The following is a 17,339-nucleotide window of genomic DNA, read 5'->3' as shown; positions in this document are numbered from 1 at the left end:
AGCCTGCTTGCATTCACTCTATACCCACCAAAATCTTATTCACCTCTATCAAATCTCCCCTCAATCTTCTACGCTCCAGGGAATAAAGTCCCAACCTATTCAACCTCTCTCTGTAACTCAGCTTCTCAAGTCCCGGCAACATCCTTGTGAACCTTCTCTGCACTCTTTCAACCTTATTTACATCCTTCCTGTAACTAGGTGACCAAAACTGTACACAATACTCCAAATTCGGCCTCACCAATGCCTTATATAACCTTACCATAACACTCCAACTTTTATACTCGATACTCCGATTTATAAAGGCCAATGTACCAAAGGCACTCTTTACGACCCTATCCACCTGTGACGTCACTTTTAGGGAATTCTGTACCTGTATTCCCAGATCCCTCTGTTCAACTGCACTCTTCAGAGTCCTACCATTTACCCTGTACGTTCTTCTTTGGTTTGTCCTTCCAATGTGCAATATCTCACTTGTCTGCGTTAAATTCCATTTGCCATTTTTCAGCCCATTTTTCTAGTTGGTCCAAATCCCTCTGCAAGCTTTGAAAACCTTCCTCACTGTCCACTACACCTCCAATCTTTGTATCATCAGCAAACTTGCTGATCCAATTTACCACATTATCATCCAGATCATTGATATAGATGACAAACAACAATGGACCCAACACCGATCCCTGCGGCACACCACTAGTCACAGGCCTCCACTCAGAGAAGCAATCCTCCACAACCACTCTCTGGCTTCTTCCATTGAGCCAGTGTCTTATCCAATTTACTACCTCCCCATGTATACCGAGTGACTGAACCTTCCTAACTAACCTCCCATGAGGGACCTTGTCAAAAGCCTTGCTGAAATCCAGGTAGACAACATCCACCGCCTTCCCTTCATCCACTTTCCTGATAACCTCCTCGAAAAACTCTTAATAGATTGGTCAAACATGACCTACCACGCACAAAGCCATGTTGACTCTCCCTAATAAGTCCCTGTCTATCCAAATATTTGTAGATCCTATCCCTTATCACACCTTCCAATAACTTGCCCACCACCGACGTCAAACTTACTGGCCGATAATTTCCCGGATTTCTTTTGGAACCTTTTTTAAACAACGGAACAACATGAGCCACCCTCCAATCATCCGGCACCTCCCCCGTGAATACTGACGTTTTAAATATGTCTGCCAGGGCCCCTGCAAGTTCAACACTAGCTTCCCTCTAGGTCCGTGGGAATACCCTGTCCGGTCCTGGGGATTTATCCACTCTGATTTGCCTCAAGACAGCGAGCACCTCCTCCCCTTTAATCTGTAAAGGTTCCATGGCCTCCCTACCAGTTTGCCCTATTTCCGTAGACTCCATGCCCGTTTCCTCAGTAAATACGGATGCAAAAAAACCATTTAGTATCTCCCCCATCTCTTTTTTGGTTCCATACACAGTCTACCACTCTGGTCTTCAAGAGGACCAATTTTATCCCTCACTATCCTTTTGCTCCTAACATACCTATAGAAGCTCTTTGGATTTTCCTTCACTCTGTCTGCCAAAGCAACCTCATGTCTTCTTTTAGCCCTCCTGATTTCCCTCTTAAGTAGCTTCTTGCACTTTTTATACTCCTCGAGGATCTGATGTGTTCCTTGCTGCCTGTACATTTCATACAACTCTCTCTTCCTCTTAATCAGTGTTACAATCTCCCTCGAGAACCAAGGTTCCTTATTCCTATTTACTTTGCCTTTAATCCTGACAGGAACATACAAACTCTGCACTCTCAAAATTTCTCCTTTGAAGGCCTCCCACTTTCCATTTACATCCTTACCAGAGAACAGCCTGTGCCAATCCACACTTCCCAGATCCCTTCTCATTTCATCAAATCTGGCCTTTTTCCAGTTCAGAACTTCAACCCGAGGACCAGATCTATCCTTATCCACGATCAGGTTGAAACTAATGGCATTATGATCACTGGATCCAAAGTGTTCCCTCACACTCACATCCATCACCTGCCCTAACTCATTTCCCAATAGAAGATCCAATATTGCATCCCCTCTTGTTGGCACCTCTATATACTGATGTAGAAAAATCTCCTGAACACGTTACAAACTCTACCCCGTCTAAACCTTTAACAGTATGCGAGTCCCAATCTATGTGGAAAATTAAAATCCGCTACTATCACAACTTTGTTTCTTGCAGTTGTCAGCTATCTCTCCGCTGATTTGCTCCTCCAATTCTCGCTATTGGGTGTTCTATAATACAACCCCATTAATGTGGTCATACCTTTCCTGTTTCTCAGCTCCACCCACAGGGCCTCTGTAGACAAGCTCCCTAATCTATCCTGCCTGAGTACCGCTGTGACATTTTCCCTGACCAACAATGGCACCCCCCCACCTTTTATCCCTCTGCCTCTATCCCGCCTGAAACATTGGAACCCTGGAACATTGAGCTGCCAGTCCTGCCCCTCCTGTAGCCAAGTTTCACTAATGGCTATAATGTCATATTTCCATGTGTCTATCCACGCCTTCAGCTCCTCTGCCTTCCCCACAATACTCCTGGCATTGAAATAGACACACCTCAAAAAATTATTTCCACCACACTCTACCCTTCCATTTGTGATTTTGCTTGAACTAACCTGTCTTTTTACCACTGTGGCACTCTGGTTCCCATCCCCCTGCAAATCTAGTTTAAACGCTCCCCAATAACACTAGCAAATCTCCCTGCAAGTATATTGGTCCCCTTGTAGTTTAGGTGTAACCCGTCTCTCTTGTACAGGTCCCACCTGCCCCAGAAGAGATCCCAATGATCCAAGAATTGGAAACCCTGCCCCCTGCACCAGTTCCTCAGCCACGTGTTCATCCGCCCAAGCATCCTACTCCTGCCCTCACTGGTATGTGGCTCAGGTAGCAATCCTGAGATTACTACCCTTGGGGTCCTGCTTTTTAACTTCCTTCCAAGCTCTTTGTACTCACTCTTTAGGACCTCCTCACTCTTCCTTCCCACGTCATTTGTACCGATGTGCACCACGACATCTGGCTGATCACCTTCCCACTTTAGAACGCTGTGCACGCGATCAGAGACATCGCTGACCTTGGCACCTGGGAGGCAACAAACCATGCGGGAGTCTCTGTCCTGACCACAGAACCTCCTGTCTGTACCTCTGACCATTGAGTCCCCTATCACTACTGCTCTCCTCTTCTTCATCTCGCCCTTTTGCGCTGTAGAACCAGACTGAGTATCAGAGTTCCGGCTGTCGCAGCTTGTTCCAGGTAAAGCATCTCCCACAACAGTATCCAATTCAGTATACCTGTTGTGGAGGGGTATGGCCACAGGGGAACCTTGCTCTGCCTGTCCTTTCACATTGCCATTTCCTCTCCTTACAGTAACCCAATTTCCTGTGCTCTGCTGCTTAGGTGTAACTATCTCCCTAAAGCTACTGTCTATATACTTCTCATTCTCCCGAATTAGATGGAGGTCATCAAGCTCCTTCTCCAGTTCCCTAACACGCTTTGCTAGCAGCTGCAGCTGAATGCATCTTTTGCAGGTGCTGTCGTCAGGGATAGGTAGCACTTCCAAACCCACGACCACTTCCATCCAGAAGGACAAGGGTAGCAGATGCATAGGAACACCTCCAAGCCACTCACCAATGCAGTGAGTTTTATGCTCCTTGTTCATACTGGAATATCTGTGAATATCAAATGACCCACTTCCCTATAATGTAATAAATACAAGTGATGCAGTTTGATTTATTTTCCTCAAACTCTCTCCTAATAGCTTTCCCCAGCATCCAGAGCCCACGGAGCAAGAGTATATCCTTTAAATCTGATCTGCTATCCAGTAAGCCTTAACTTTCCTGCCTGACTCTTGTCAATCAAAAATCTAACCCCACCTTCAATATATTCAATGACCCTCCCGGTCTCACTGGGGAAGAAAATTCCAAAGACTTAAAGAACCTCAGAAATTCCTCATCTGTCTTAAATGAGAGACCCTTACTTTGAAACTTTGCCCTTGTTCTAGATTCCCCTCAAGGGCAAAATCCCATCAGAACCTTGAATTAATTAAACTCCAATGACTTGGTTCAACACAGCAGGTAAGAAATTTCTTGGAACTGTTACTTTGTTCTGCAAGTCTGAGAATAATTATTCCTGGCTCCAAAAACCAAATGAGGGATAAATGCTCAGAAATAAATATTGTCTGTACAACTGATATTTAACACAGCACTGAAAATAGGACAGAATGTTACAAAATGACTTTTAAACTGAAAGGCTGGATATAAACATCACAAAATGGTAGCAGATCCTTATCCAGGGATCCTTCACTTCACTTTCCCCACTGCCCGCTGCTGTTTCCTTTTCTTCTTCAGCAGTTTGCGTTTGAGCCGAGATGCTGCCTCTCTCTCCTGGATCTCGTGGATTCTCTGCTTAAATCTCTGCTTCCCCTCCTTTAGTTTTGAAAGCTCCTTTCTTCTCTTTAACTCCATCTCTGGGTCCTTTAAACAGAGAAAGAACAGAGTCGACATCAACCAAACCAGCTGGCAGGAGTGGGGGAAGGGAGAGTTGTGTGTGGAGTTTACCTCCCCCTTTCTCAGGGGCAGTTATGGATGATCCTGCCAGTAATTCTCACTTCCTACAAAAGAATATTTTACAGCCGAATTTCCTGCCCCCCACTGTGCAAACTGCGAGCCTGCTGCTCTGAGGCATCATTCGGATTGCCTGAGTAGACAATGGCCAGGACCAAAGATGGCACTGCTGAAATCATCTCAACAGGGTGGTAGAGTACTTCAAATGAAACTGGAATCATTTTTACTCAACCATAACGGCGAAACACTGCACTCTGTATCATGGAGGACAACAAGATGTGGAAATGAATCACAGCTGCTTGGAACCAGAATCCACAAAGCCAGTTAGCTTGTAAAAAGTACATATTGGCCAGGAATAATAGCCTGTGGAACAAGCAGTGATAGTTAAACCATTGGATATCACTGAAAACTGCAGTCTGTCATCCGGCTGGCATGTGCTTGATGATAATAGCTATGACATAAGCAACGATGGGATTCCCTGACAGTGTCTGCCGAGGGAGGGGATAAGGATAATGCAGAAATTTGCAGTCCATCTGATGTCAGGCAGACATTAACTGCACACAGGTAGAGATTGCACACACACACTGGTACAGGCAGTGTGGACACGCTGGAATGACGGCAATAGATCTCTGCACATGTGCATACCGACATTTGGTGTTGGCAGGACACACTGATTTTAAAAATTGTTTTATGCCATTTCCTAATCAGAGAAAGAGTAAGATAGACTCTTGTTTATTAGTGATCCTTCAGCATGCGGTTGACAGCAAGAGCTAAACTGTTTTCCCCATGAGTATAAAAGTTGGAGTGTTATGATAAGGTTATATAAGGCATTGGTGAGGCCGAATTTGGAGTATTGTGTACAGTTTTGGTCACCTAGTTACAGGAAGGATGTAAATAAGGTTGAAAGAGTGCAGAGAAGGTTCACAAGGATGTTGCCGGGACTTGAGAAGCTGAATTACAGAGAGAGATTGAATAGGTTGGGACTTTATTCCCTGGAGCGTAGAAGATTGAGGGGAGATTTGATAGAGGTGTATAAGATTTTGATGGGTATAGATAGAGTGAATGCAAGCAGGCTTTTTCCGCTGAGGCTAGGGGAGAAAAAAAACCAGAGGGCATGGGTTAAGGGTGAAAGGAGAAAAGTTTAAAGGGAATATTAGGGGGGGGCTTCTTCACGCAGAGAGTGGTGGGAGTGTGGAATGAGCTGCCGGATAAAGTGGTAAATGTGGGGTCACTTTTAACATTTAAGAAAAACTTGGACGGGTTCATGGATGAGAGGGGTGTGGAGGGACATGGTCCAAGTGCAGGTCAGTGGGTCTAGGCAAAAAATGGTTCGGCACAGACAAGAAGGGCCAAAAAGGCCTGTTTCTGAGCTGTAATTTTCTATGGTTCTATGTACCTTTCCTTCCAGAATCATATCCTTCCTTTTGTTAATTTCTTTCTTTTCGTCAAAGTCAGTCGACTCCAGTTCCTGGGATTAAACAGAAACACATTCATCTTCAGTGCTGCCAAAATTCCCATCGGATTAAATCATGGAGCATATGGAGAGTGGGAAAACTGCCCACCTGCCTTCTCACAGACCCCGGGGGGGGGGGTCACTCCATATCTCTACAATAAAACCTGAACCAGGGAGTGTGACCAATACCGGCTACTTACAATCTCACACTCGCGCCGAGTCACATTCACGTGTGTGAGAATCTTCAGCACATTCTTCTCATCCACAGGAAACTCTTTCAGTTTGGTCTCTGTTGAGGAAATTAAGATTTAAATTGTGAAACCATCAAATCTGAAAAGTCTGCAGCTTTTTCACAAACACACACCTGCAAACTGCACCTCCCACACACATGGCCCTGCCTCACCCCACCCGGCTTTGCACACAGATGCCCCTCCTAACCCTCCAGGTAATACTCACTTGTTTCCTCTTCAATCGCATGAACTAGATGAATGTCATACTGAGTAACAAGAGTGACAGAGATGCCATGGCGACCTATAAAAACAGAATGATTAAAACCATTTAATCACAGGCCAGAGGGCAGAAAAGAGAATCTGGAACACTGTCCCCCCGACTACCTGCTCGGGCAGTGCGGCCAACTCGATGGATGTAGATTTTCGGCAGTCCGGGTGTGTTATGGTTGATGACAACATGGACGGAGGGAATATCCAGACCACTGCGAAGAAAAGGGCAGAGTTAAGGATTTGTCACCAGTGCATCTTCCCACCACCACCCACTTCCCCAATGACCTCTGGCCTTTCAATCAATACCGAGAAGCGACGTCTGTAGCCACGAGGATCTTGAAAATGCTCGACTTAAACTGGGAGAGTGTGGAAAACCTCTGCTTCTGTAGAGAAAAAAAAAACCCAATCAGAACAGCCCGCATCCACCCAGAGCTTTACTCTGTATTTAACCCCGTGCTGTCCTCGTCCCGGGAGTGTCTGATGGGGACAGTGTAGAGGGAGCTTTACTCTGTATCGAGAACATAGTGCGGAGATGCCAGCGTTGGACTGGGGTGAACACAGTAAGAGTTTTAACAATACCAGGTTAAAGTCCAACAGGTTTATTTGGTAGCAAATACCATAAGCTTTCGGAGCGCTGCTCCTTCGTCAGATGGAGTGGAAATGTGCTCTCAAACAGTGCAAACAGACACAAAATCAAGTTGCAGAATACTGATTAGAATGCGAATCCCTACAGCCAGCCAGGTCTTAAAGGTACAGACAATGTGGGTCGAGAACATAGAACATTACAGCGCAGTACAGGCCCTTCGGCCCTCGATGTTGCGCCGACCAGTGAAACCAATCTAAAGCCCATCTAACCTACACTATTCCAATATCATCCATATGTTTATCCAATGACCATTTAAATGCCCTTAATGTTGGCGAGTCCACTACTGCTGCAGGCAGGGCATTCCATGCCCCTACTACTCTCTGAGTAAAGAACCTACCTCTGACATCTATCCTATATCACCCCTCAATTTAAAGCTATGTCCCCTCATGCTAGCCATCACCATCCGAGGAAAAAGGCTCTCACTGTCCACCCTATCTAATCCTCTGATCATCTTATATGCCTCTATTAAGTCACCTCTTAACCTTCTCTCTAACGAAAACAGTCTCAAGCCCCTCAGCCTTTCCTCATAAGACCTTCCCACCATACCAGGCAACATCCTGGTAAATCTCCTCTGCACCCTTTCCAATGCTTCCACATCCTTCCTATAATGCGGCGACCAGAACTGTACGCAATACTCCAAGTGCGGCCGCACCAGAGTTTTGTACAGCTGCAGCATAACCTCCTGGCTCCGAAACTCAATCCCTCTACCAATAAAAGCTAACACACCATACGCCTTAACAACCCTATCAACCTGGGTGCCAACTTTCAGGGATCTATGCACATGGACACCGTGATCTCTCTGCTCATCCACACTACCAAGTATCTTACCATTAGCCCAGTACTCTGTATTCCTGTTACTCCTTCCAAAGTGAATCACCTCTCACTTTTCTGCATTAAACTCCATTTGCCAGCTCTGCAGCTTATCTATGTCCCTCTGTAACCTGCAACATCCTTCCACACTGTCCACAACTCCACCGACTTTAGTGTCATCCGCAAATTTACTAACCCATCCTTCTACGCCCTCATCCAGGTCATTTATAAAATGACCCCAAAACAGATCCTTGCGGTACACCACTAGTAACTGAACTCCAGGATGAACATTTCCCATCAACCACCACCCTCTGTCTTCTTACAGCAAGCCAATTTCTGATCCAAACCACTAAATCACCCTCAATCCCATGCCTCCGTATCTTCTGCAATAGCTTACCGTGGGGAACCTTATCAAACACTTTACTGAAATCCATATACACCACATCAACTGCTTTACCCTTATCCACCTCTTTGGTCACCTTCTCAAAAAACTCAATAAGGTTTGTGAGGCACGACCTACCCTTCACAAAACTGTGCTGATTATCCCTAATCAAATTATTCCTTTCTAGATGATTATAAACCCTATCTCTTATAATCCTTTCCAAAACTTTGCCCACAACAGAAGTAAGGCTCACTGGTCTATAATTACCAGGGTTGTCTCTACTCCCATTCTTGAACAAGGGGACAACATTTGCTATTCTCTAGTCTTCTGGCACTATTCCTGTAGATAATGACGACATAAAGATCAAAGCCAAAGGCTCTGCAATCTCCTCCCTAGCCTCCCAGAGAATCCTAGGATAAATCCCATCCGGCCAAGGGGACTTAGCAATTCTGGAAAGTGTGAAAATAGATAACACCTCCTCCTTATGAACCTCAATCTAGTCTAATAGCCTGTATCTCAGTATTCTCCTCAACAACATTGTCTTTTTCCTGTGTGAATACTGATGAAAAATATTCATTTAGCGCCTCTCCTATCTCTTCGGACTCCACGCACAACTTCCCACTACTGTCCTTGACTGGCCCTAATCTTACCCGACTCATTCTTTTATTCCTGACATACCTATAGAAAGCTTTAGGGTTTTCCTTGATCCTACCTGCCAAAGACTTCTCATGTCCCCTCCTGGCTCTTCTTAACTCTCTCTTAAGGTCCTTCCTGGCTAACTTGTAACGCTCAAGCGCCCTAACTGAGCCTTCACGTCTCATCTTTACATAAGTCTCCTTCTTCCTCTTCACAAGAGATTCAACTTCTTTAGTAAACCACAGTTCCCTCACTCAACCACTTCCTCCCTGCCTGACAGGTACATACTTATCAAGGACACGCAGTAGCTGTTCCTTGAACAAGGTCCACATTTCAATTGTGCCCATCCCCTGCAGTTTCCTTCCACATCCTATGCATCCTAAATCTCGCCTAATTGCATCATAATTTCCTTTCCCCCAGCTATAACACTTGCCCTGCGGTATATACCTATCCCTTTTCATCGCTAAAGTAAACGTAACCAAATTGTGGTCACGATCACCAAAGTGTTCACCTACCTCCAAATCTAACACCTGGCCTGGTTCATTACCCAGTACCAAATCGAATGTGGCCTCGCCTCTTGTTGGCCTATCTACATACTGTGTCAGGAAACCCTCCTGCACACATTGGACAAAAACTGACCCCTCTAAAGTACTCGAACTATAGCTCTTCCAGTCAATATTTGTAAAGTTAAAGTCCCCCATAACAACTACCCTGTTACTTTCGCTCGTATCCAGAACCATCTTTGCAATCCTTTCCTCTACATCTCTGGAACTTTTCGGAGGCCTATAGAAAACTCCCAACAGGGTGACCTCTCCTTGCCTGTTTCTAACCTCAGCCCATACTACCTCAGTAGATGAGTCTTAAACGTTCCCAGTGTGTCTGCCTCCACCACCTTGCCCGGCAGCGCATTCCAGGCCCCCACCACCCTCTGTGTAAAATACGTCCTTCTGATATCCGTGTTAAACCTCCTCCCCCCCCCCCCTCACCTTGAACCTATGACCCTTCGTGAACGTCACCACCGACCTGGGAAAAAGCTTCCCACCGTTCACCCTATCTATGCCTTTCATAATTTTATACACCTCTATTAGGTCACCCCTCATCCTCCGTCTTTCCAGTGAGAACAACCCCAGTTTACCCAATCTCTCCTCATAACTAAGCCCCTCCATACCAGGCAACATCCTGGTAAACCTCCTCTGCACTCTCTCTAAAGCCTCCACGTCCTTCTGGTAGTGTGGCGACCAGAACTGGACGCAGTATTCCACATGCGGCCGAACCAACGTTCTATACAACTGCAACATCAGACCCCAACTTTTATACTCTATGCCCCGTCCTATAAAGGCAAGCATGCCATATGCCTTCTTCACTACCTTCTCCACCTGTGACGTCACCTTCAAGGATCTGTGGACTTGCACACCCAGGTCCCTCTGCGTATCTACACCCTTTATGGTTCTGCCATTTATCGTATAGCTCCCCCCTACATTAGCTCTCCCAAAATGTATCACTTCGCATTTATCTAGATTGAACTCCATCTGCCATTTCTTTGTCCAAATTTCCAGCCTATCTATATCCATCTGTAGACTCTGACAATGTTCCTCACTATCTGCAAGTCCAGCCAATTTCGTGTCGTCTGCAAACTTACTGATCACCCCAGTTACACCTTCTTCCAGATCGTTTATATAAATCACAAACAGCAGAGGTCCCAATACAGAGCCCTGCGGAACACCACTAGTCACAGGCATCCAGCCGGAAAAAGACCCTTCCACTACCACCCTCTGTCTTCTGTGACCAAGCCAGTTCTCCACCCATCTAACCACCTCCCCCTTTATCCCATGAAATCCAACCTTTTGCACCAACCTACCATGAGGTACTTTGTCAAACGCTTTACTAAAGTCCATATAGACGACATCCACGGCCTTTCCCTCATCAACCATTCTAGTCACTTCTTCAAAAAACTCCTCCAGGTTAGTGAGGCATGACCTCCCTCTCAAAAACCATGCTGACTATCGTTAATGAGTTTATTCCTTTCTAAATGCGCATACATCCTATCTCTAAGAATCCTCTCCAACAACTTCCCGACCACGGACGTCAAGCTCACCGGCCTATAATTACCTGGGTTATCCTTCCTACCCTTCTTAAATAACGGGACCACATTAGCTATCCTCCAATCCTCTGGGACCTCACCTGTGTCCAGTAATGAGACAAAGATTTGCGTCAGAGGCCCAGCGATTTCATCTCTCGTCTCCCTGAGCAGCCTTGGATAGATTCCATCAGGCCCTGGGGATTTGTCAGTCTTTATATTCTCTAAAAAACCTAACACTTCCTCCCTCGTAATGGAGATTTTCTCTAACGGTTCAACACTCCCCTCCGAGACACTCCCAGTCAACACATCCCCCTCCTTTGTGAATACCGACGCAAAGTATTCATTTAGGATCTCCCCAACTTCTTTGGGCTCTAAGCATAATTCCCCACTTTTGTCCCTGAGGGGTCCGATTTTTTCCCTGACAACCCTTTTGTTCCTAACGTATGAATAAAATGCCTTGGGATTCTCCTTAATGATCTTACTGAAACATCTAAACACCGGAACCTGCAACAACCATTCCTGTCCCTGCTCTATCCATGTCTCCGAAATGGCCACAACATCGAAGTCCCAGGTACCAACCCATGCTGCAAGTTCACCCACCTTATTCCGGATGCTCCTGGCGCTGAAGTAGACACACTTCAAACCACCTTCCTGCCTGCCAGTACACTCCTGCGACCTTGAAACTTTATTCATGACCTCACTACTCTCAACCTCCGGTACACTGGAGCTACAATTCAGTATCTAACCCCGTGCTGTACCTGTCCTGGGAGTCTTTGATGGGGACAGTGTAGAGGGAGCTTTACTCTGTATCTAACCCCGTGCTGTACCTGTCCTGGGAGTGTTTGATGGGGACAGTGTAGAGGGAGCTTTACTCTGTATCGTACCCCGTGCTGTGCCTGTCCTGGGAGTGTTTGATGGGAGCCATGACGTGGAGATGCCGGCATTGGATTGGGGTGGGCACAGTAAGAAGTCTCACGCCACCAGGTTAAAGTCCAACAGATTTATTTGGTAGCACTAGCTTTCGGAGCGCTGCTCCTTAATCAGGTGAGTGAGGACTTGTGTTCACAAACAGGGCATGTACAGACAAACTCAATTTACAAGATAATGGTTGGAATGCGAGTCTTTACAGGTAATCAAGTCTTAAAGATACAGACAATGTGAGTGGAGAGAGGGTTAAGCACAGGTTAAAGAGATGTGTATTGTTTCCAACCAGGACAGTTAGTGAGATTTTGCAAGCCCAGGCAAGTCGTGGGGGTTACAGATAGTGTGACATGAACCCACGATCCCGATTGAGACCGTCCTCATGTGTGCGGAGCTTGGCTATCAGTTTCTGCTCAGCGACTCTGCGCTGTCGTGTGTCGTGAAGGCCGCCTTGGAGAACGCTTACCTGAAGATCAGGCTGAATGCCCGTGATCGCTGAAATGTTCCCTCTGTATTTATTTCCGTGCTGTACCTGTCCTGGGAGTGTTTGATGAGGGACAGTGTAGAGGGAGCTTTACTCTGTATCTAACCCCGTGCTGTACCTGTCCTGGGAATGTTTGATGGGGACAGTGTAGAGGGAGCTTTACTCTGTATCTAACCCCGTGCTGTACCTATCTTGGGAGTGTTTGATGCCCATCGCAGAATTCAGTAACCCCCTCCCCCGAGACAGAATTGTAAGGTCTCAGGTATAGTTATTTATAGAAAATGTAAGTTGTTTAAAATACTTAAATCCAGATCAGCAATTTTAGTTTGACATCCAATCTTATCAAAAGTTCAGGTTAAATGTGATTCTGGACTGAGGAACACTCACCTGCTTCATCATAGAGTGCAGGGCGCCACAAGGGAAGTTAAATCTCCGCAGCATCATGTTCAGAACCTGGCACATTCTGCAAAGCACAAAGTTAGAATCACACACACATTCTCCCATTCGGGACCACCGTCTCACACACAGGAATATACTCAGATACACAAACACATTTAACGCTCTCTCTCTCTCTCAAACTCACTGTACTCATGGAACCTACTTGCATGTGTTTGTGAAAATGATAATGGACCAATCCTCATGTTCATCCTGAAATCTCTGAATCATGTGCACAAGGAAAGCTTCCTTCACTCGCTCGGGAACCAGGAGGTATCGCTGATCCAATTCGGCTACTGTGCGAACTCTACAGAGAGACAGACAAAGCAACTCAGTGCAAATGCTTTCCGTACAGCCTGTCCTCCCATAAGAGCAACTTGCCACAGCTGATCATCACCCTCACAAATATTGCACGCTGTTCAGACCACAAAGTTTAACAAGGGAATTACCTCATCACCGGAATGTACATACATTGCACTCATTTCACTGGACAGAGTAGAGGGAGCTTTACTCCGTATCTAACCCTATGCTGCACCTGTTTTGGGAATGTTTGATGGGGGATAGTGTAGAGGGAGCTTTACTCTGTATCTAACCCCGTGCTGTACCTGTTCTGGGAGTGTTTGATGGGGACAGTGTAGAGGGAGCTTTACTCTGTATCTAACCCCATGCTGTACCTGTCCTGGGAGTGATTGATGGGGTCAGTGAAGAGGGAGCTTTAGAAACATAGAAACATAGAAAAACTACAGCACAAAACAGGCCCTTCGGCCCCACAAGTTGTGCCGAACATATCCCTACCTTCTAGGCCTACCTATAACCCTCCATCCCATTAAGTCCCATGTACTCATCCAGGAGTCTCTTAAAAGACCCTATTGAGTTTGCCTCCACCACCACTGACGGCAGCCGATTCCACTCGCCCACCACCCTCTGTGAAAAACTTCCCCCTAACATTTCCCCTGTACCTACCCCCCAGCACCTTAAACCTGTGTCCTCTCGTAGCAGCCATTTCCACCCTGGGAAAAAGCCTCAGAGTCCACCCAATCTATGCCTCTCAACATCTTATATACCTCTATTAGGTCTCCTCTCATCCTACGTCTCTCCAAGGAGAAAAGACCGAGCTCCCTCAGCCTATCCTCATAAGGCATGCCATGCCACTCAATCCAGGCAACATCCTTGTAAATCTCCTCTGCACCCTTTCAATCTTTTCCACATCCTTCCTGTAATGAGGCGACCAGAACTGAGCACAGTACTTTACTCTGTATCTAACCCCTTGCTGTAGCTGTCCTGGGAGTGTTTGATGGGATCAGTGTAGAGGGAGCTTTACTCTGTATCTAACTCCTTGCTGTACCTGTCCTGGGAGTGTTTGATAGGCACAGTGTAGAGGGAGCTTTACTCTGTATCTAACTCCTTGCTGTACCTGTCCTGGGAGTGTTTGATGGGGACAGTGTAGAGGGAGCTTTACTCTGTATCTGACCCTGTGCTGTAGCTGCCCTGGGAGTGTTTAATGGGGACAGTGTAGAGGGAGCTTTGCTCTGTACATAAACCCGTGTTGCATTTTTAGTTACTCAGTTTTTGATTCCCAGAAGAAAGGCTTGTTCATGGCGATCTTCTTCAGCTCCTGTAACGTGTCGGTGAGGGTAGCACTGAACAGAAGTGTTTGCCTTTGGGCTGGAACAGCCCCCATGATCAGCTCCAGATCCTGTGTGAAATCTGTGCAGCCTTGTTCCAACAGCCTATCAGCTTCATCCAACACCTAGGTCAAAGGGAAAATGTTAACCACAAAAGAGTGTCACATTAATGGGTAAACAGGAGTTAGACCAGCAGCAACGAGTCTAACGTCCTGCAGCACAACTGGAAGGAATGTCCAGACACAGAGCCATTCCTGGGAGCAATCCCGACACCTTAATGCAGTGCGAGAGGAACGGCTACGGAGAGACGATGTGCAGTGTTGCCCCTGGGGTCATTATGTGGTTGGGTCAGTTATATCCAGGATGATGGACAGAGTGGACAGTCAGAAGCTTTTTCCCAGGGTGGAAGAGTCAATTACTAGGGGGGGGCACAGGTTTAAGGTGCGAGGAGCAAGGTTTAAAGGAGATGTACGAGGCAACTTCTTTACAGAGTAGTGGGTGCCTGGAACTCGTTGCCAGGGGAGGTAGTGGAAGCGGATACGGTAGTGAATTTTAAGGGGCATCTTCACAAATACATGGATAGGATGGGAGTAGAGGGATATGGTCCCCGGAAGGGTAGGGGGTTTTAGTTAAGTCGGGCAGCATGGTCGGTGCAGGCATGGAGGGCCGAAGGGCAGCAAAGGAAAATTAACCGTATCTTGTTTAAATTATGAAGGGTTTTGATGCAGCGGATGAGAAAGTCTGTCTCTGGGTGTAATGTCAGCAATTTAAAATTGTGACAATGAGAGGGATTAAGGCAGGTTTACACTGACTGTTATTAAAACAAACCATATCTTGCCACAGGAAGCATTTATACCTGTTACTGGAAAAATTAATATATAAACGGCAGGCTATGGACTGAAAGATAGTGAGATTGGTTTGGGATTGATACAGGGCTATGGAGAGAGGGCAGTGGGATTAAATGAGATTTGGATTTATATAACCACTTGTACAACATTCATTCTGCCAGAAGGGTGCCCCTCCCCGCCCCGAAAAGTGTCATTGAACTTGATGCTCCAATTTGTGGCAGGAAATTTGCTCTGACCCCTGCCCCCCCCCCCCCCCCTCCTCCCAAGGCTCCCTCCCACTGCCCCCTCCAGCAGACCCCAGACCCTCCCCCTGTCACCGACCCCCTTCTCCAGCCCCTGCCCCCAGTGAGGAAATGGAGTTGGTGGAAGATCAGCGCAGTTCCCAGTTTCCAACACAAGGGAAATTGATTGTTTCCAGACTCAATCCTACCAGAAACTTGATTTTTTTCAGGCTGAAGGTATTGTTGCTCCGTATGTGGTCAGCTAACCGTCCTGGGGTTGCTATGACAACATGAGGTTTCCTGGAAAGTTCTAGAGCCTGTGTGACCATGTCTGTGGGCGGGAAATGTTCAGAGAATAAATTGGAATCAGGAAAAAGGCATCAAAAGATGAGAGAGAATCTCTGACACGTACTTACCCATTCCACCGACAATCACACAATCCCTCAAACCTATAGGCTTCCCCAGGACTCGGAATTGTTCCGCAATCTGATAGGCCAACTCCCTGAGAAAATCACAAAGACATCTTAGTTCAAGCTCAGTTTGATGTCCAGCTCACTCTCAATCTTCTCACCTGCCTTTAAGGGGTAACAGCATGATATCACCAGAAGTGAGGAGTGTTAAGTGATCCAGTCTCAGTTTTACTTTGGCCTGTGAGTAGAGCGCAGCACACACAGCTCTGCTGCTGGTGGCTTCACACTTTCTGTCCATGTATATATGTTCTCAAGTGCCCCGTCTTAATAAACAAATCGATAAAGTATTTACTCAATCCCTTGTGAATGATTGGTGTCTTTATAACAACACAACATGGTGCTCAGCGATGGTTAAACAGCCTGGCAGAGAGATTCAGTACAGGAACAACATGGCGAACAGCCTTTGATCATGCTACATGATGTGAGACAATGTTTTAGAACAAAGAGCAAAGAAAATTACAGCACAGGAACAGGCCCTTCGGCCCTCCAAGCCGGCACCGACCATGCTGCCCGACTTAACTAAACCCCCTACCCTTCCGGGGACCATATCCCTCTATTCCCATCCTATTCATGTACTTGTCAAGACGCCCCTTAAAAGTCACTATCGTATCTGCTTCTACTACCTCCCCCGGCAACGAGTTCCAGGCACCCACCACTCTGTGTAAAAACCTTCCCTCGTAATCTCCTTTAAACCTTGCCCCTCACACCTTAAACCTGTGCCCCCCTAGTAATTGCCTCTTCCATCCTGGGAAAAAGCCTCTGACTATCCACTCTGTCCATGCTCCTCATAATCTTGTAGACTTCTATCAGGTCGCCCCTCAACCTCCGTTGTTCCAGTGAGAACAAACCAAGTTTCTCCAACCTCTCCTCATAGCTAATGCATTCCATACCAGGCAACAACCTGGTAAATCTTTTCTGTATCCTCTCCAAAGCCTCCACATCCTTCTGGTAGTGTGGTGACCAGAATTGAACACTATATCCCAAGTGCAGCCTAACTAAGGTTCTATAAAGCTGTAGCATGACTCAATTCCCCGGCCGCTGAAGGCAAGCATGCCGTATGCTTCTCCACCTGCGTTGCCACTTTCAGTGACCTGTGTACCTGTACACCCAAATCTCTCTGCCTATCAATACTCCGAAGGGTTCTGCCATTTACTGTACATTTCCTATCTGTATTAGACCTTCCAAAATACATTACCTCACATTTGTCCGGATTAAGCACCATTTGCCATATCTCCGCCCAAATCTCCAACTGATCTATATCCTGCTGTATCCTCTG

At 46.4% G+C, this 17,339-nt stretch overlaps 1 protein-coding gene across 1 annotated transcript; it reads right to left on the bottom strand.

The window, feature by feature from the left end:
* Positions 1 to 4,163: 4,163 nt before the first annotated feature.
* Positions 4,164 to 16,125, bottom strand: LOC144491057 (putative ATP-dependent RNA helicase DDX49). The gene is made up of 11 exons (XM_078208735.1): positions 16,010 to 16,125; positions 15,803 to 15,924; positions 14,462 to 14,649; positions 13,066 to 13,206; positions 12,852 to 12,927; positions 6,812 to 6,888; positions 6,620 to 6,717; positions 6,462 to 6,536; positions 6,206 to 6,294; positions 5,949 to 6,020; positions 4,164 to 4,462 (listed from the first exon to the last, which is right to left on the bottom strand). Exons 1-11 carry the CDS (start codon positions 16,011 to 16,013, stop codon positions 4,289 to 4,291), a joined length of 1,116 nt encoding a protein of 371 aa, XP_078064861.1. The 5' UTR covers positions 16,014 to 16,125; the 3' UTR covers positions 4,164 to 4,288.
* Positions 16,126 to 17,339: the final 1,214 nt, after the last annotated feature.

Source organism: Mustelus asterias, unplaced genomic scaffold (assembly GCF_964213995.1).
Source record: "Mustelus asterias unplaced genomic scaffold, sMusAst1.hap1.1 HAP1_SCAFFOLD_4333, whole genome shotgun sequence".
Classification (NCBI taxonomy): domain Eukaryota; kingdom Metazoa; phylum Chordata; class Chondrichthyes; order Carcharhiniformes; family Triakidae; genus Mustelus; species Mustelus asterias.
Note: the sequence above shows the minus strand (reverse complement) of the source record. Positions and strands in the feature narration are given on the sequence as shown.

Excerpts from the sequence above, each read along its gene's own strand:
- LOC144491057 (XM_078208735.1), bottom strand. Across the intron at positions 12,928-13,065 it reads ATTTTCACAAACACATGCAA|AATGTGCCAGGTTCTGAACA; the intron begins GTAGGTTCCATG and ends TGTGCTTTGCAG. Across the intron at positions 6,295-6,461 it reads TGCGATTGAAGAGGAAACAA|AGACCAAACTGAAAGAGTTT; the intron begins GTGAGTATTACC and ends TTTCCTCAACAG.